Here is a 20,238-nt window from a genome sequence, read left to right as displayed (position 1 = left end):
TTGTCAAATGACGCCTGGTCCTGTATGTGTCCCTGGGGCGTGCCTATGACTGAGCTAGACTTGGTTACAGAAATACAATTCTATCACATTAATATCAGTACAATAGCATCTCATGTGTATTATAAAAGCTTCATCCTTATTAATACATTCTATCCACCCATTATGATGCAAGTCTCAAGCTGAGTCTATTATATAAACAGTTTTATGGTAATATGGCTATATTGTCTCTTCTGAGTATCACAAAATTGTACCAAGCGGATCAGTTCGTAGCTGGATTCTTCACCAATCTTCCATACCTTCTCCAGAACACAAAATGTCGCTTGGCTCTCCAATTCTATGAGTTGGAAGAATTTCCTGTGTCTCTCTATGGGCCATGTGGCCAGAGACTCTCCTGGAATTTTAGAGTTTTTACAACCCTTTCACACAGGGCCTGGGTTGGGGGTGGTGGTGGGGGGGGCAAAAGGGAGGGGGTCAACTGTCCTCCCTGTACCAAAAGAGGCCAACGTCATGACACTGCATTGTGCATTGTTTTTCTTCATAGTGATGGAAAGTCTACAGGTACAAACCTAGATGACCAGCCTATGTACAATACAGTAATGTACATTTACATTAAGTAGCTTGTAAGGATGGTACATTCATATTGCACAAAAAGTGTCTGTTTTCCATGTTATTTGTTCAAGAAAAATATTTAATTTGATGTGGATGTTTTGTGTCTTTGCCCATAACTTTGCACCTTTTGTTGTAAATGTTTGAGTACTGGTTTTGTTCTTTCTGGATTCTATTAGAATGACAATCACAGAGAAAGGCACAGGGCAATTACTCAAAAAATTCCAACTATTGAATCCTGCACGATACTGTTCTTAATTATACAACTACTTTTTGTTGCCCTGCTACAAACCTCTTTATTTTGACCATTAATACTAGTGAAGGTCCAGTGCACTACTTTTGTGATAAAAAAAAATAATTCCCCCAATTTTTTACATTTGTATTATTGTTTTTATTTAGATTTATCAAGGGGTGCTACAGAACCCCTACTTCCTGTGGCTATGCCTAATATATAGGCTAGCATAGGAATGGTGGATTAATAGCCCAGCCTATGAATTAACTTCTAATTTACACAATGTCTTCACTGTTATCTTGTGCAATTCATGCTTGATGCATCTCTGCTGGCCTTGCTCTCTTCCGTCCTCTCTGTATTCCACTTATTGCTCTTGAACCAGTAGCCTAGCCCAATGTGTGTCCCAGAAGTAGCAAAATAGTTTGCAAACTTAATTTGAGCAAGAAAAATAAATGAATACATATTCTGGCGGTTTCGGCGCCAAGATCTTTGTAAGGCAGGATTTACACATACAAACCAACAGTCCAAGTGAAGGGTTAAACCGGTTTATTGTTATCAGGTTTCGGGTTTCACAAAACTCAAAACAAAGAGTAAACACTTCATCACCCGTGGAAGGTCCTCCAAACCTGGTCTTTGGTTCAATCCTGGTCTTTGGTTCAATCCTGGTCTTTGGTTCAATCCTGGTCTTTGGTTCAATCCTGGTCTTTGGTTCAATCCTGGTCTTTGGTTCAATCCTGGTCTTTGGTTCAATCCTGGTCTTTGGTTCAATCCTGGTCTTTGGTTCAATCCTGGTCTTTGGTTCAATCCTGGTCTTTGGTTCAATCCTGGTCTTTGGTTCAATCCTTGTTGAAATCATCAGTTCCTTTATTCCAGTAAACCACATCCTCCACCGTACACTTGGTCTCCCCAGAAAACTCCTACTCCTTCACCTGCCGGGGTCAAAGACAATACAAAAAACGAAAACCCAGGGTGCGGTTAAGTAGAGGCCCTGATTGGTTTCACCTGTCTGCAGTTTGGCTCTGATTACAACTGGAGACAGGTGTGGCTGTTCTGCTGCGGTCTAGGTTTCCCCTGAGCTGTCCATGGTCCTGCCTCTGGGGACTACTTCTCATTGCTGTCCGTGGTCCTGGCAGCCAGAAAACAAAGAAACCTCGCAGGCACATACCGTCCACCCACCACTTAACCCCTGAAACCGCTACAATATATAGGGAAGGCTCTACCTTGCTCTTGCTTGCTGGATATAAAATAGGCTACAGTGTTCACAATTTACTTGTGTGGAAGTTTGAATGGTGAGAGCTTCTCTGGTGTGATGTGATCACATTGGCTGGTGGCAAAAATGCAATAAATGCGAATCCTCTGTTCTCCCCGCACTCAATGTTTATGTTTACAATGAAATGTATTACATCAGAATGCCCAACGTTAGAATGTTTCAAATAGATCCAGTCGGTATTAAATAGAATGTCGTAACCAATGTAACCAATTGTGTATAAACCCTGCATGGTTGACTGCTTTGTCAAGACAAGGCCCAAATCCCCATCATCAGAAAAGGGGGAGAAGGGCAGGGTGCCTTGTAAGAATTCACCGACGAGAAGGTAAACCACCCCTTCCCTCCGTATTATTGGCCAACGTGCAATCATTGGAAAACAAACTGGACGATCTACAATTAAGGCTATCCTACCAACGGGACCTTAAAAACAGTAATATCTTATGTTTCACGGAGACGTGGCTGAATGACGACACGGATCATATAGAGCTGTCTGGCTTCTCGGTGCATCGGAAGGACAGAGCAGCTACATCTGGTAAGACGAGGGGCGGGGGTATGTGCCTATTTGTCAATAACTGCTGGTGCACAATGTCTAATATTAAAGAAGTCTCGAGGTATAGCTCGCCTGAGGTAGAATACTATATAGACCACACTATCTACCAAGAGAGTTCTTATCTATATTATTCGTAGCAATCTATTTACCACCACAAACTGATGCTGGCACTAAAACTGCACTCAACGAGCTGTATAAGGCCATAAGCAAACAAGAAAATGCTCATCCAGAAGCGGCGATCCTAGTGGCCAGGGACTTTATTGCAGGCACATTTATATCCATTTAACTTAATTTCTACCAGCATGTCACATGTGCAACCAGAGGGAAAGAAACTCTAGACCAGCTTTACTCCACACACAGAGACACATACAAAGCTCTCCCTCGCCCTCCATTTGGCAAATCTGACCATAATTCTATCCTCCTGATTCCTGCTTACAAGCAAAAACTAAAGCAGGAAGTACCAGTGACTCGCTCAATACAGAAGTGGTCAGATGATGCAGATGCTACGCTACAGGACTGTTTTGCTAGCACAGACTGGAATATGTTCCGGGATTCATCCAATGGAATTGAGGAGTATACCACCTCAGTCACCAGCTTCATCAACAAGTGTATCGGCAACATCGTTCCCACAGTGACCGTACATACATTTCCCAACCAGAAGCCATGGATTACAAGCAACATCCGCACCGAGCTTAAGGCTAGAGCTGCCGCTTTCAAAGGAGCGGGACACTAATCCGGATGCTTATAAGAAATCCCGCTATGCCCTTAGATGAACCATCAATACAGGACTAAGACTGTGTGATCACGCTCTCCATAGCCGATGTGAGCAAGACCTTTAAACAGGTCAACATTCACAAAGCCGCTGGGCCAGACGGATTACCAGGACGTGTACTCAAAGCATGTGCGGACCAACTGGCAAGTGTCTTCACTGACATTTTCAACCTCTTCCTGACCGAGTCTGTAATACCTACGTTTCAAACAGACCACCATAGTCCCTGTGCCCAAGAAAGCGAAGGTGACCTTCCTAAATGATTACCGCCTCGTAACACTCATGTCTGTAGCCATGAAGTGCTTTGAAAGGCTGGTCATGGCTCATATCAACACCATCATGCCGGAAACCCTAGACCCACTCCAATTCGCATACCGTGCCAACAGATTCACAGATAATGCAAACGCAATCTCATTCAAATCAAAGTTTATTTGTCACGTGTGCCGAATACAACAGGTGTAGACCTTACAGTGAAATGCTTACTTACAGGATCTGTAACGATCGTCTGGAAGAGGGGACCAAGATGCAGCGTGGTAAGTGGTCATAATTATATTTAATGAAACACTTTAAAACAAACAAGAAAACGAAAGCCAACAGTTCTGCCAGGTGAACACACACAAGACAAAACAACTACCCACAAAACCCCAAAGGAAAACAGGCTGCCTAAGTATGACTCCCAATCAGCGACAACGATGTACAGCTGTCCCTGATTGAGAGCCATACCAGGCCAAAACAAAGAAATACAAAACATAGAAAAAAGGACATAGAATGCCCACCCAAATCACACCCTGACCAAACCTAAATAGAGACATAAAAAGGCTCTCTCAGGTCAGGGCATGACAGGATCTAACCAATAGTGCGAAAAAAAGGTGTCTGTGTGTGTGTAGGTAAGTAAAGAAATAAAACAACAGTAAAAAGACATTTGAAAATAACAGTAGCAAGGCTATATACAGACACCGGTTAGTCAGGCTTATTGAGGTAGTATGTACATGTAGGTATGGTTAAAGTGACTATGCATATATGATGAACAGAGAGTACGTATATATTTCTTACTGAAATACTGTAGAATTCCATTCATTCCTATGGAGGACCTTTCCTAGAGAGTGCCATTATCGCCAACCGGTAGCTTCAAAGCCTCTCAATACATAGCATTAGCAATCCAGGGTTTATATAGGTCATAGGTCACAACTCGGACTGCCTGTGGGGAAAACAACCTGTCGTTACCTAGGTCACAGCAAAAACTTCACCTTTTTTTAACCCAATTTTCTTGTTGTCTGCTTGTTTTAGTCAATAACAAAACTATAATGTATAAACATATAAAAAAGTAAGTGGAATGTGGTATCAGAGATTTAGAGTTTAGTCACATGTACAGGGTTGCAGGTGTGATTGCAGGGTACAGTGAAATAAAATAGAAATAGCACTATATACATCATAACTGTAGCAGTGATGAATAAGTAAATGTCCATTGGGGTGGAGGCAGAGTAAAGACTGTTTACGGGGTGTGGGGGAATGACCATAAAGGGAGCGGCATGACCATTGAGGGGGCGTGGGGAACAAGTGAAATAAAAATAATACAAATTATTATAACAAAATCTATAATATACATATTAACAACTGCAACAGTGATGAATGTCGTTGAGGTGGAGTCAGAGTAAAAGTCAGTCGGGGGGTGGGGGGAAAATGTCCATAAGGGGAGCAGCATGTATAGGTAAGTGACCGTTGAGGGGGTGTGGGGGGGGAAGTCCATAGGGGGAGTAGCAGGGGGAAAATGTCCATAGGGGGAGTAGCTGGGGGGAGGGGGGGGGAGCAGGTAGCTGACTAGTGGTGGCTATTCAGCAACCTGAGGGTAGAAAATATTGGCCAGTCTTCCAGTTTTTGACATGATGCTCCTGTACTGCCCGTGTCTGAGTGATTGAAGTGGGGAGAGCAGGGCATGGCTTGGGTGGCTGGGGTCCGTGATGATCTTCTTGGCCTTCCTGCGACACCTGGTGTTGTAGGTGTCCTGTAGGGCAGGCAGTGTGCAGCAAATGCTGCGTTTGGCTGTGCGAACCACCTTCTGAAGCGCCTTGCGGTCCGTGGCGGTGGAGTTGCCGTACCAGGCTGTGATGCAGCCCGACAGTATGATCTCGATGGTGCTCCTGTAGAACACTGTGAGGGCCCTTGGGGACAGGCCAAATTTCTTCAGCATCCTGAGGTTGTAGAAAATAGTAAAAATAAAGGAAAACCCTTGAATGAGTAGGTGTTCTAAAACTTTTGACCCGTAGTGTATGATACTTTTAAACATACATAGTCAATATTCACATAATAATAAGGAATTCCCCTCGACCACACCCACAAATTGGGGAAAACAAACATTCTTTCCCATTGACCCCCAGTGTAAAAGAGCCAACTTCGTTGTTGATTTGTTTTGTTATACAGGAATAACAAAACATGCCAAAAAGCTGCTATGTTGTTCAATGTACAGTCGTGGCCAAAGGTTTTGAGAATGACACAAATATTATTTTTCACAAAGTCTGCTGCCTCAGTTTGTATGATGGCAATTTGCATATACTCCAAAATGTTATAAAGAGTGATCAGATGAATTGCAATTAATTGCAAAGTCCCTCTTTGCCATGCAAATGAACTGAATCCCCCAAAAACATTTACACTGCATTTCAGCCCTGCCACAAAAGGACCAGCTGACATCATGGAAAAAAGCTTGTCTGGAGAAGACAAGGTGAGCGCTACCATCAGTCCTGTGTCATGCCAACAGTAAAGCATCCTGAGACCATTCATGTGTGGGGTTGCTTCTCAGCCAAGGGAGTGGGCTCACTCACAATTTTGCCTAAGAACACAGCCATGAATAAAGAATGGTACCAACACATCCTCCGAGAGCAACTTCTCCCAACCATCCAGGAACAGTTTGGTGACGAACAATGCCTTTTCCAGGATGATGGAGCACCTTGCCATAAGGCAAAAGTGATAACTAAGTGGCTCGTGGAACAAAACATCAATATTTTGGGTCCATGGCCAGGAAACTCCCCAGACCTTAATCCCATTGAGAACTTGTGGTCAATCCAAGAGGCGGGTGGACAAACAAAAACCCACAAATTCTGACAAACTCCATGCATTGATTATGCAAGAATGGGCTGCCATCAGTCAGGATGTGGCCCTGTAGTTAATTGACAGCATACCAGGGCGGATTGCAGAGGTCTTGAAAAAGAAGGGTCAACACTGCAAATATTGACTCTCTGCATCAACTTCATGTAATTGTCAATAAAAGCCTTTGACACTTATGAAATGCTTGTAATTATACTTCAGTATTCCATAGTGATATCTGACAAAAATATCTACAGACACTGAAGTAGCAAGCTTTGTGAAAATTTATATTTGTGTCATTCTCAAATCTTTTGGCCACGACTGTACATGGAACCAGGTCAAAAATCCTGACCTACGGTTCGCAATGCTCCCACGTTGGGAAATAGAGCATGCGAGAAGAGCCCTGTGGCTTCAGGCTATTCTGCATGGGAGAGTAGGAAATGTGGGGACCCGGTGTCCAAGTAGGCTACATGTAGCTATGTGTGAGAAAAACATTTAATCACAGGTAAAACATTTAACTTGTTTAGTATAGTCCGTTTACAACGCCACTCACTACTTGTAGTTGTATAGTTTCTGTTTGTTGGTCTTGGCTAGCTTAATGTTCCAGTCGGTAGCAAGCTAGCACTCACTCACGTGGCTGCTAGCAAAGTCATGAAAAGAAGACATGAGCGAAGCCCTACAATATTACGTTTTCTAAGTAGTGAGAACACTCTGGAGCAGGCAATGTTGAAAAGTAATCTTTAGACATGTTGTACTTTGCTTAAATGTAGTTTTGTAATTGACTAAAACAAGCAGACAAAAAGAAAATGGCTAAAAAAGGCTAAGTATTTGCGTGAGCCAATGGGGTAACCTAGGTAACCACAGGTTGTTTTCCCGACAGGCGGAGGGGCCGCAACATTCTATCTAATACCGACTGGGTCTATAGATGCGGTAAAGAGGTCAATCGAACTCGAACCAAATAATGGAATTGTCATTGAAACGTGTGGGGGAAAGGGCCGTGCGGGAAATATCAAGAGTCTCCTCATTGCCCCCCAGCAAAACTGGCCTACATTTAGGCTATTGTTTATATGTGTATTTAACACTATGTTGAGGTAAAAATCTGAGTATCATGAAAGTCAACCCCAACACATGTTTATGGCATCTTTACCAATCAAGTGCATTACAGTTAAAAATGACTGACTACCACCACTGATTTCTGTATGCTAGCTATGCTAACCAGCTTATACGAATGGGGGTTATGCAGCTAAAATATCCAAATATATCCAAATCGGACTTAAGTAACCACAATGTGGGTGTCACGATTCCTCCTGGCACCAGAGGGCGGCAGAGACCGCCCAAGAGACTTTTATTCGACTCAGGTGGGTCTTATTATTTCATGATCATTTGTGTCCCTGTTAAAAAAAGGTGTGTTTTCTGTGGTCCTTTGCATAAGCTTGAATTGTTAACCACGTGTGTTCGTTTCCTGAGTGAATTTTCCAGACGTATTGCTGTTTTTTCATGTGTACTGGGATCCTGTGGCTACCGTATCTCAGTAAAGTATTATGTTTATCCTTAACCACTGATTCCTCGTCTGGTCTCTTCTCTGCACCTGGGTCCAACCTTACCACGTCACAGTGGGCATGTTACAATACATAAATCATTACGAATTTGACGAATATCCACTTCGTTAGATCAGATTTGTTGAATGTGCGCCAATCTGGTCGATGGAATGTCTGCGTTCCATTGCCTCCTTTACTGCATCTATCAAAGTTATGAAAACAGTCTAATTTGTATAAACATTGTGATTGGATGATAGCTGTGAGGGTTATCAAATCAGGATCTAATCCTCTGATCTCCTCGAGCTCATTAATGATGGAATGTTCATATTTGAAGATTGCCGAAAGGCTACTCTCTTTGGCAATGACAAGGAGAGGCAAGGAGTGGAATGTAAGCTACAGAGACTGGTACCCAGGCTACTGGCAAACCAACTCCCTGACCAAAATGGCTGACCTTTATGCCATCATAATTAGGTTCAAACCCATTCTAGTATTCTAATTCCTAATTCTATAGCCACAACTTCAAATGTGCTGAATAATAATCATTTATTTAACTTTCCATTACAGAAAATAATCTCAATGCACATAAAAAGTAAACAAACACATTTAAATTGAAATGATGAAGATATAATGTCTCTACATTATCTGGTAACTCGAGCCCCTCTGCTGGGGGCAATTATGAAACGAACAACAAAAGTAAACTAAAAACCCCTACATTAAACCCTGTGCTTCTAATGATTAATAAGCCATGTAGTCAAGTCTTTGTCAGAAGGCCTACTGTAGCGCTCATCACACAGAAATCTGAATCCTCCTGCTTGAAGTTGACAAAAGTGTCCCTTTGTCTAAATGTTTAGTAGCAGCTGACTGTAAGGACACCCGGCTCTCTGGGAGTGGGTTCTGCTACCCGACACTCTGGCATGTGGCTGACTGATGTAAGGAGGACCATCTGCTGAGAGTTACAAACAGACCCTTGAAGCCCACCCTCAACATACAACACAAACATGCACACACACTAGCGTGCGCACAGTCTCTCTCTCACACACAACATTTTTAGATTTTACATTTTTAGTCATTTAGCAGACGCTCTTATCCAGAGCGACTTACAGTAGTGAATGCATACATTTCATACATTTTTTTTTTTTTTTCCTGTGCTGGCCCCCCGTGGGAATCGAACCCACAACCCTGGTGTTGCAAACACCATGCTCTACCAACTGAGCTACAGGGAAGTGCTCGAGTATGCATATGACAGAGACCACACCCTCTTGTGCTCATGATGTACACAACAACACAAATACAAGGCCACATAAATAATAATTCACTCAGAAAAAAAGAATAATTTGCAAATAAAATTCTTAAAATGATGAGGTACAGTTGAAGTCGGAAGTTTACAGACACCTTAGCCAAATACATTTAAACTCAGTTTTCACAATTCCTGACATTTAATCAGAGCAAAAATTCCCTGTATTAGGTCAGTTAGGATCACAACTATTTTAATAATGTGAAATGTCAGAAAAATAGTAGAGAATTATTTATTTCAACTTTTTTTTCTTTCATCACATTCCCAGTAGGTCAGAAGTTTACATACACTCAATTAGTATTTGGTAGCGTTGCCTTTAAATTGTTTAACTTGGGTCAAACTTTTCGGGTAGCCTTCCACAAGCTGCCCACAATAAGTTGGGTGAATTTTGGCCCATTCCTCCTGACAGAGCTGGTGTAACTGAGTCAGGTTTGTAGACCTCCTTGTTCGCACATGCTTTTTCAGTTCTGCCCACAAATTTTCTATAGGGTTGAGGTCAGGGCTTTGTGATGGCCACTCCAATACCTTGACTTTGTTGTCCTGAGATGTTGCTTCAATATATCCACATAAGTTTCCTGCCTCATGATGCCATCTATTTTGTGAAGTGCACCAGTCCCTCCTGCAGAAAAGCACCCCCACAACATGATGCTGCCACCCCCGTGCTTCACGGTTGGGATGGTGTTCTTCGGCTTGCAAGCCTCCCCCTTTTTCTCCAAACATAACGATGGTCATTATGACCAAACAGTTCTATTTTTGTTTCATCAGACCAGAGGACATTTCTCCAAAAAGTACGGTCTTTGTCCCCTAGCTTTTTTATGGCGGCTTTGGAGCAGTGGCTTCTTCCATGTTGAGCTGCCTTTCAGGTTATGTCAATATAGGACTCGTTTTACTGTGGATATAGATACTTTTGTACCGGTTTCCTCCAGCATCTTCACAAGGTCCTTTGCTGTTGTTCCGGGATTGATTTGCACTTTTCGCACAAAAGTACATAATCTTTAGGAGACAGAACACATCTCCTTCCTGAGCGGTATGACGCCTGCGTGGTCCCATGGTGTTTATAGTTGCGTACTATTGTTTGTACAGATGAACGTGGTACCTTCAGGCGTTTGCAAATTACTCCCAAGGATGAACCAGACTTGTGGAGGTCTACAATTTGTTTTCCTGAGGTCTTGGCTGATTTATTTTGATTTTCCCATGATGTCAAGCAAAGAGGCAATGAGTTTGAAGGTAGGCCTCCAGGTACACCTCCAATTGACTCAAATGATGTCAATTAGCCTATCAGAAGCTTCTAAAGCCATGACATCATTTTCTGGATTTTTCCAAACTGTTTAAAGGCACAGTCAACTTAGTGTATGTAAACTTCTGACCCACTGGAATTGTGATACAGTGAATTATAAGTGAAATAATCTGTCTGTAAACAATTGTTGGAAAAATTTGTTGTGTCATGCACAAACTAGATGTCCTAACCGACTTGCCAAAATTATAGTTTGTTAACAAGAAATTTGTGGAGTGGTTGAAAAACAAATTTTAATGACTCCTAAGTGTATGTAAACTTCCGACTTCAACTGTATGATCACGCTCACAGTGACATTTCACTAGTACGCGGGCAGCCTGTGCGTAGGAGAGCTAACCACGGCCCTCCATCTCTTCCCCAGTCCTGCTATGTCTACCATCTTCCCCAACCCACAAATAGAGCGTCAGTCTGAACCTAGCCAGCCCAGCCCTCAGCCACCAGACAGGAACACAGAACGCTGGGCTCTATTTGTGTCCTGTGACTCTCCTGACACCCACAGGGGGATAGGTCAGCATCATAAGTTATTAGAGCTTTGTTAAGAACAGGTAGAATAGAGCTGACACATCTGAGGGAGCTGGATAGTCACCTGACTGTCGTCAAAAATCGAGACAGCCTACAGGGAGGAGGTGAGAGCCCTGGTGGAGTGGTGCCAGGAAAACAACCTCTCCTTCAATGTCAACACTATGAAGGAGCTGATTGTGGACAGCAGACAGGGCCACAGTGGAGAGGGTGAAAAGCTTCAAGTTCCTGACAACCTGAAATGGTTTATCCACACAGTGTGTTGAAGAAGGCACAACATCGCCTCATCCTCAGGAAGCTGAAGAAATTTGGCTTGGCCCCTAAGACCCTCAAAAACTTCTACAGATGTACCATTGAGAGCACCGTCCGCAACCTCAGGTCTCTCTAGAGGGTGATGCGGTCAGCCCAACGCATCAACGGGAGCACTCTGCCTGCCCTCCAGGACATCTACAGCACCCGTTGTCACAGGAAGGACAAGAAGATCATCAAGGACCTCAGCCACCCAAGCCACGGTCTGTTCACACTGCTACCATCTAGAAGGCGGAGACAGTACAGGTGCATCAAAGCTGTGGCCGAGACTGAAAAACAGCTTCTTCCTCTTGCCATCAGACTGTTGAATAGTCACCAGTAGCCGGCCTCAGCCAGCCTCCGCCCAGTACCCTGCCCTGAACTTAGTCACTGTTACTAGCAGGCTACTACCCGGTACTCTACCCTGCACCGTAGAGACTGCTACCCTATGTAAATATTAATTGAACACTGGTCACTTTAATGATGTTTACATACTGTTTTACCCACTTCAGATGTATATACTGTATACCGTTCCTATTCATATACTGTCCATACTGCCAATACACACCATTATACTATATACATACACTGAGTGTACAAAACATTAGGAACACCTTCCTAATATTGCGTTACATCCTCTGCCCTCAGAAAAGCCACAATTCGTCAGGACACCCTTGAATGAGTAGGTGTGTTAAAATGATAAACTTGGATTAGCTAACACAACGTGCCATTGGAACACAGGAGTGATGGTTGCTGATAATGGGCCTCTGTACGCCAATGTAGATATTCCATAAAAAAATCTGCCGTTTCCAGCTACAATAGTAATTTACAACATTAACAATGTCTACACTGTATTTATGATCAATTTGATGTTATTTTAATGGACAAAAAATGTGCTTTTCTTTCAAAAACAAGGACATTTCTAAGTGACCCCAAACTTTTGAATGGTATTGTATAAAAATAAACATCCACTATTTGTAAACACTAAAGGAAATCACACAAAATGGGTTTGGGCCTTTATTCCGAGTTTATCAAACAATTTGCAACAAAATCATATTAAAAATCAAATGCTTCTCCAAGATACTACTTACAACAAATATTTCCACCCAGATACAGTGCCTTCAGAAAGTATTCACACCCCTTGACTTAAATATTTCCACCCAGATACAGAGGATTCAGAAAGTATTCACACTGCTTGACTTATTCCACACTTTGTTGTGTTACAGGCTGAATTCAAAATGGATTGAATTGATTTTGTGACTTTCTACACACAATACCCCATAATTACAAAGTATTTAGAAATGTTAGCACATTTATTGAAAATGAAATACAGAAATATCAAATTTTCATAACTATTCACACCCGAGTCAATACATGTTAGAATCGCATTTGGCAGCGATTACAGCTGTGTCTTTCTGGGTAAGTCTAAGAACTTTGCACACCTGGAATGTACAATATTTGCCCATTATTCTTTTAACAAAAGTCAAGGGGTGTGAATAGTTTTGAGAAGGCACTGTTGAGAAGGCATGACGAGAAACATCAGGTTCAAACAGTCAACTAAACAGTCTACTAAACATGGCTTTTCTTCACAGGGGATTCACTCAAACACAACCGATCAACGTTTGACATATCCAAAAGACAGTGCCCGTTTTCTATGTATTATTTCAATAACTCATTTGGGATTTTTTTTAAATGACAAAATACGAATCTTCTTAAAGACAGAAGCGTTGTAGTTTCTTGACAAAAAGTCTGAGGGAAGTCCAGTGAATGAGGGATTAAATAAAAAAGTATAAAGATTTATGTTTAGGGACAGGGGTTTGTTCCTGACGGTGTGGCCTGACAAGGATAGACTAACTAGAGCTCGTCCAATCAGGGCACAGGACTACCCATGAGCCTCTCCTGGCGGAGGGACATCAGCCTGTTGAGCCAAAGCTCCTCTGCCTTCTCCTTGTCCAGGAACAACTAGAAGAGAAGACAGAGACGAGCACAGTGCACCGGTTAGATGCAGAGTAGATAACAGAACACACAAACAACCAGACAGAGAAGTTATTAGGATGAGTGACAGGGTCTGGAGAAAGGTGTGTATCTGTGTGGTGTGTGTGTGTGCATGTGAAAGAGTCTGAGGGGAGATGTGTGGTTGAGAAAGTGAGGGATGAGTGGGTGCAACACACTGAGACAATCAATGCTATACTTCAGTAACCTTTAATATTACTATATTGAACAAAAATATAAAGCAACGTGTAAAGTGTTGGTCCCATGTTTCATGAGCTGAAATAAAAGATCCCAGAAATGTTCCATACGCACAAAAAGCTTATTTCTCAACAACAACAAAAATTGCACAAATTTGTTGACATCCCTGTTAGTGAGCATTTCTCATTTGCCAAGATAATTCATCCATCTGACAGGTGTGGCATATTAAAAAGCTGATTAAACAGCATGATCATTACACAGATGCACATTGTGCTGGGGACAATAAAAGTCCACTCTAAAATGTGCAGTTTTGTCACACAACACAATGCCACAGATGTTTGAGGGAGTATAGAATTGGCATGCTGACTGCAGGAATGTCCAACAAAGTTGTTGCCAGAGAATTTAATGTTAATTTCTCCACCATAAGCCGCCTCCAACATCGTTTTAGAGAATTTGGCAGTACGTCCAACCTGTCTCACAACCGCAGACCACGTGTAATCACGCCATCCCAGGACCTCCACATTCGTCTTCTTCCCCTGCGGGATGGTCTGACACCACCCGGACAGCTGATGAAACTGAAGAGTATTTCTGTCTGTAATAAAAACCCTTCTGTGGGGACAAACTCATTCTGACTGGCTGGGCCTGCCTCCCCAGTGGGTGGGCCTGGCTCCCATGTGGGTGGGCTTATGCCCTCCCAGGCCCATCAATTGCTGTGCATCTACCCAGTCATGTGAAATCCGTGATTAGGGCCTCATGAATTTATTTCAATTGACTGATTTCGTTATGTGAACTGTAACTCCGTTGAAAATGTCTATACGCATGTGCATGCCTGCGTACGTGTGTGTGTCTGTAGGGCCTACTGAGTCAGATCCGGGAGTAGGAGGGGAGGCGTCTGCAATGATTCTGACTGAGCTCACTTTGGTGTGGTGCGCCGTCATACATTGACACCTCTTCCTGGCGCTCAGTGTGCTTTTTCGCACAGGATGTGTCAAAGCTAGCACACTGACCGGGCAGCACACTGACCTGCCACAATGGTCATGAGCCTGACACACGGGTGTGAGCTCCACCCTACTGAACTAACCTAGCATTGACCCCAACCTGGCACATGGCCATAAGTCAGCCACAGAATTGTGTTGATTGAAAGGTGCTTAATTGAGCTTGCCTGCCATGGTCCTAACGTGGCTCAGTTGATATGAATATGGCGCTAGCAACAGCAGGGTTGCGGGTCCAAATCCCAACGGGGGCTACCGGTGCAAAAATATAAGCACTCACTGCTGTAAGTCACTTTGGTCACATTGTCCATGACAGACTGACCAGGTGAAAGCTATGATCCTCACTTCAATCAGTGTAGATGAAGAGGAGGAGACAGGTTAAAGAAGGATTTTTAAGCCTTGAGACAATTGGGACATGGATTGTATTTTTGTGCCATTCAGAGCGTGAATTGGCAAGACAAAATATTTAAGTGCCTTTGAAAGGGGTATGGTAGTAAGTGTCAGGGGCACTGGTTTGTGTCAAGAACAGCAATGCTGCTGGGTTTTTCACGCTCAACGGTTTCCCGTGTCTATCAAGAATTTTCCACCACCCAAAGGACATCCAGCCAACTTGACACAACTGTGGGAAGCATTGGAGTCAACATGGGCCAGCAACTCAATATTCATGTTTTGTACACTCAGTGTACATGTGGCTGGCGCATCGTAACCAGTGGAATAATCCCAAAAGTGCAAACTCTGCTCAATAGAACACTCAATGCATTTGAAATAAATAAATCACTTTTTGAACCCAGGTCAGATTAGCCATGATGGGATACTACTGGGGGTGCATGGCTGTGGTGGGTGACAGAAGAGTACACTCACCAAACAGTCCCGTGTAGCTCAGTTGGTAGAGCATGGTGTTTGCAACGCCAGGGTTGTGGGTTCAATTCCCACGGGGGACCAGTACGGAGAAAGAAATGTATGAAATGTATGCATTCACTACTGTAAGTCGCTCTGGATAAGAGCGTCTGCTAAATGACTCAAATGTAAAAAGAAATGCAAATGTAAATGTATAAGGTACTCCACGCCGTTCACAAAAATGGTTATGTGGCTTGCTACATAAAGGAGGCAGACAGGCACCGAGGCATTCAGTTACTGTTGGATTGACTGTTAGAATGGGCAAAACGACTGACCAAAGTGACTTTGAGTGTTGTATGATCGTCGGTGCCAGGCGCCGGATCCAGTATCTCAGAAACAGCTCTACCCTCCTGGGCTTTTCATGGATGACAGTGGCTAGGGTTTACCGAGAATGGGGAGACCCGTCAGCGGCAGTCCTGTGTGCCAAAACAGCTCGTTGATGAGAGAGGTGGAATCGTGGAAGCTGACAGGCGGGCCACAAACAGACAAATAATGGCATACAACAGCAGTGTGAAGAACGGCATCTCGGAATGTACAACTCATTGATCCTTGTCTAAAAACAAGAAGAAGCGGCTCCAGTCGGCATTGCGATCACCAACACCGGACAATTGAGGAGTGGAAAAACATTGTCTAGACTGACAAATCCCGGTTCCTGTTGCGTCATGCTGATGACAGAGTCAGGATTTGGCGTAAGCAGCACGAGTCCATGGACCCATCCAGGCTGGTGGTGTAGGGAATGTTTTCCTGGCAAACGCTAGGTCTCTTGATAACAATAGAGCAACATACATTTCTGATAGCTTGTAGAATCCATACCCTGAAGAATTCAGGCTGTTCTGGAAGCAAAGGGGATCCGACCCGGTACTAGATGGGTGTACCTAATAAACTGTCTGGTTAGGGTATATTTCTAGTATATGGATTTTTTAAAATGGATTATTGTCTAGAATATATCATTTATTTTCCCCATTGAGTATCATGTGCAACACACCAAGAAGTAGGAACGCACATTTCCGGTATCTTACCCAAAATTCCCTGGTTTTCCAGAATGTTGGTACAACCCTACTAAGAAGCCCAAAGTCTCTGCCTTGATAAGAACATTTGTCATGGGAACCATATGAACCAACCAGGTCACACAATTTGCTTCAGTTAAGGCAAATGTAAGAGCAGGTTTCTATTTTGTTTTCTACTATTTGGAGGTTAAAGACACCCTAAAGATCCACTGCAGCCTTTCACAGAGCACGGGCCGCCTGACAAAGAAAACCCATTCGAAAGACAGATCATTTCCATCTCTTCATATCCAGTGTCTCTGTGTGTATATAATGATGTTTGATTTATCCAACGTGCGTCTGATAGCTTAGGAGAGCTAAATATGCAGCGTCTGGTGTGTAACGGCCTTGTGAATCACTCATCTCTCGCCTTAAACACGACGACACACACACACATACGCGTATGGCCTAACCCACAGTATGGGGTGTACACCATTCGCTGTGTGTTATCTAGGGTTCGACACGATGACTAGATCAGTCCCCCCCCCTCCACCCTCTCGCCCAGGCTCTGGGGTGTCGCAGCAGTAACGAGTTTGAGATGACAGTATCTACAGTAGGGGTAATGGGGAATCATTATTCCTGATTGGCTCTCCCCCGCCTGGGGCATATTGCTGCCATAGATCAGGCTGTCATGGGTTGATCTGCATGTGTTGGGGCTAACTCACTTTCCCCCACGGGGAGATAAATGACTCCACACAGCTCTTCCAAAAGGGGGGGTCGGAGTAGAGAGAGATTCAAGTTAGGCTTCATTTCATTTCCTAAGGCCTGACTCTGTGTGGATGGAAATTCTTGATTGTCGTGGGGTGGGGTGTGTGTGTGTGTGTGTGTGTGTGTGTGTGTGTGTGTGTGAGTCAAAGAGTCTGAGGGGATATGCGTGGGTGATAAGTGGGCCCAACACCCTGAGACAATCTATGCGATACTTCATATTCCTGTGTGTGTGTGTGTTTGTGTCCTCCAATCAGAAAAGAGTGTGTGTGTGTGTGTTAGGGGAGAACTTACCCTGGGGTGTGCTAGCGTGTCGCTGTCATTGTAGCGGATCGTGGTAGGTAGACAGCTGATGTCTGTAAGGAGCAGAGGTGGGTCGTCTGGTTCCTGCTCGACTTTCACTGACTCTGTCTAAAAACACATCGAGAATGCCCGTTGATCTAACATTACACTAGGGCTGCAACATTTCCAAGTTCTCCAGATATCCTGGTTAGGGGATTCTAAACTTCCTGGCTATTTTCCTTCCTAATTCCAGGAATCTTCCACTCTGCATTTCTGGAAAACCTTGGAATTTTGGGAAACTAATCTGAATTTTGGAACTCTACATCCCACCAGGTTGGACCAAACAAATCAATCACATGGTATAGTAGTGTAATGTCCTATTTATTCGTCACATCACATTTTCTGACAAGAACAAAAAATGTGCTGCTTGCATTAACGAGCTAGAACACTCATGCAGAGGAATGACAGAGGCAGCAGATGTAGTTTGGTGTTTGTCCAGAAGATGGCAGTGTGAGTATAAGTCTGAAGTACTGACTGGATTCTTCTGAGCAGTGTGTGTGTGTGTCTTTGTTTAACACATGCACTTCCTGCAGCCGGGAGGGACACTGATGAGGGTGTATGTGCGGAGCCTGATGGAAAATTCACCAGGTGTCCTCCCTACTCGAGTGGGGATGGAAGGGGGTTAGGACATGGCAGCTAAGGGGTCACACCACTTTCCTCACACCCTGTATCTTCATTATTTCATTAGGGCCTCTATTTGAACATGCCAAGTGTAAATCGGTGGCTAATTGACTGCTAACTGGAGAGGGCTGCAGGTTTTTGGCCCCTGGGGGCCTCAGGTTAGGGCCTGCGCTTCTGAGCTGAGAACACTTAACTATAAAAAGTATCTCAATTACATTTACACTTTGGTCATTTAGCAGACACTCTTATCCAGAGAAACTTACAATCAGTGCATTCAACTAAGGTAGGTAAGAAGACAACCATATGCAATCACGTCCCTTTCCCTGTCCTCCTCTCATACCACTTACACAGGCCAGGTACAGCAGTGATAAGAGAGAGGGAGAGAGAGAGAGAGAGAGATAAAAATAAAAAAATGAAAAGAGAGGGCAACAGCACACAGAGGGGTAGATACAGGTCCCAGTCCCAGTGCCTGGTGTAATCTATCAACCCGCTCCACTTGGACTGTCACCTTTTGTCCTAACCCTCCCAGGATCGGCAATGATTGCCAACAAATCTAATATCCTCCACATTTTCCCAGGCAGGAGCATTTCAATAATGACTTCTGTGCTTCTGTCGCTGTGTCTGTGGAGAGAGAGAGAGGGCGAGGGACAGAAACCCGCCGCGGTGGCTTTTGTGACGGTTATCCCGCTTTTGTGGCGGCCGAGCAGATCAAAAAACAGTCCCGACCGGCCCCCTTTCTCGTCCCGAACAAACGGACGGAGCAAACGGCATTGAATGGGAATGGTTTAATTTGGGTCCGGGAGCCGCCCTCGGACAGATGGAATAAAAACTGGAGGGGGGAGGAAGGAAATCTAATAAGAGAGAGAAAGAAGCGAACAGAAAAGGAGAGAGAGAGAAAGCGCACCTTGACACTGTCTCGGGATGATTTGAAAGCCTGGGGAACAAAGGATTCACTCTCAATGGCCTCAATGTCCTTTATCCTTCGCACTTGATCCGCCAGCGACGTCCCCTCTGGAAACAGAAACAGAGAAAGGACGAGAGATAGAGATCGAGAGGGAGAGCGATAGAGAGGGAGAGAGAGAGACAGAGGGAGAAAGTGAGAGAGAGGTTAGCAGTGTTAGGGGGAGAGGTCATACACACTGGGATTTGTTAGCTGCCCTCAAGTCACGTTGACACAAGAGGGACATCAGGGGAAGTGAACCGATTACATTTAGGATGGTTGACTCTGTCCATGTTCTCTTGGCAGTAATGCTCTTTGGCACTTGCTAAGAAATCTCTGATGTGACCGAATCTCTGTATTTGTTTAAAAGGAGATATTAGCTAGGGGGACCTGACAGGGGGTCAGGTCTGGGGCCTACCCCCATGAAAGAGAGAGAGACACAGGGCAAGACACTGAAGACAAACAAACAAAACAAACACAGAAGGTTGATCAGTCCCAAATGGCACCCTATTGCCTATATAGTGCACTACTTTTGACCAGAGCCCTATGGGTCAAAAGTAGTGCATTTGGGATGTACCTGAGGATCACAGTATATTTAGGAAAACGTCAGACTAAATAGAATATATATTAGAATGTTTTTAAACATTGTCATTGCAAACAAACATTGTATAGCCTCAAAATATGCTTAAAACAAAAATGGTAATATATTGAATGGTCAGTCATTGCATCAATAGCTCTGTCTATGAATTTAAGAGTTGTTACATTTCTCTAGGCCCATCCCTCAACTTTTTATCAAAACCAAAGCTGGGTCTGTGCTTTGTTATTATTTCAACTGTTGATTGCCCATTTAAGCAAATCTCAGTAAGCACCATCTATTATCTTACAATGAAACTATTTAAGTGTAAAAAATGAAATCCACATTTTACGCATCAAATTAAAAAGACGTAGGCGGAAGGCACATTTTTGATTTATGAACGTGTGTCTGGAAAGGTAGGAACTGTAAGTATCTGAACAATACTTTTCTTCTTTCGACTGTCAATCTCTCCACCAATCAGTCAATATTTATCCCTCGC

At 43.6% G+C, this 20,238-nt stretch overlaps 1 protein-coding gene across 1 annotated transcript in view; it reads right to left on the bottom strand.

The window, feature by feature from the left end:
• Positions 1-12,439: 12,439 nt before the first annotated feature.
• The window catches only part of LOC123729170 (uncharacterized), a 185,073-nt gene continuing 177,274 nt past the window's right edge, over positions 12,440-20,238 (bottom strand). The window contains exons 7-9 of the mRNA XM_082966088.1: positions 19,130-19,236; positions 17,557-17,673; positions 12,440-13,397 (exon numbers count right to left, since the gene is read on the bottom strand). Of these exons, the coding sequence (XP_082822214.1) occupies positions 13,305-13,397; positions 17,557-17,673; positions 19,130-19,236 (317 nt within the window). The 3' untranslated portion in view covers positions 12,440-13,304. The remainder of the gene's footprint in view (positions 13,398-17,556; positions 17,674-19,129; positions 19,237-20,238) is intronic.

Source organism: Salmo salar, chromosome 20 (assembly GCF_965601325.2).
Source record: "Salmo salar chromosome 20, fSalSal1, whole genome shotgun sequence".
Classification (NCBI taxonomy): domain Eukaryota; kingdom Metazoa; phylum Chordata; class Actinopteri; order Salmoniformes; family Salmonidae; genus Salmo; species Salmo salar.
Note: the sequence above shows the minus strand (reverse complement) of the source record. Positions and strands in the feature narration are given on the sequence as shown.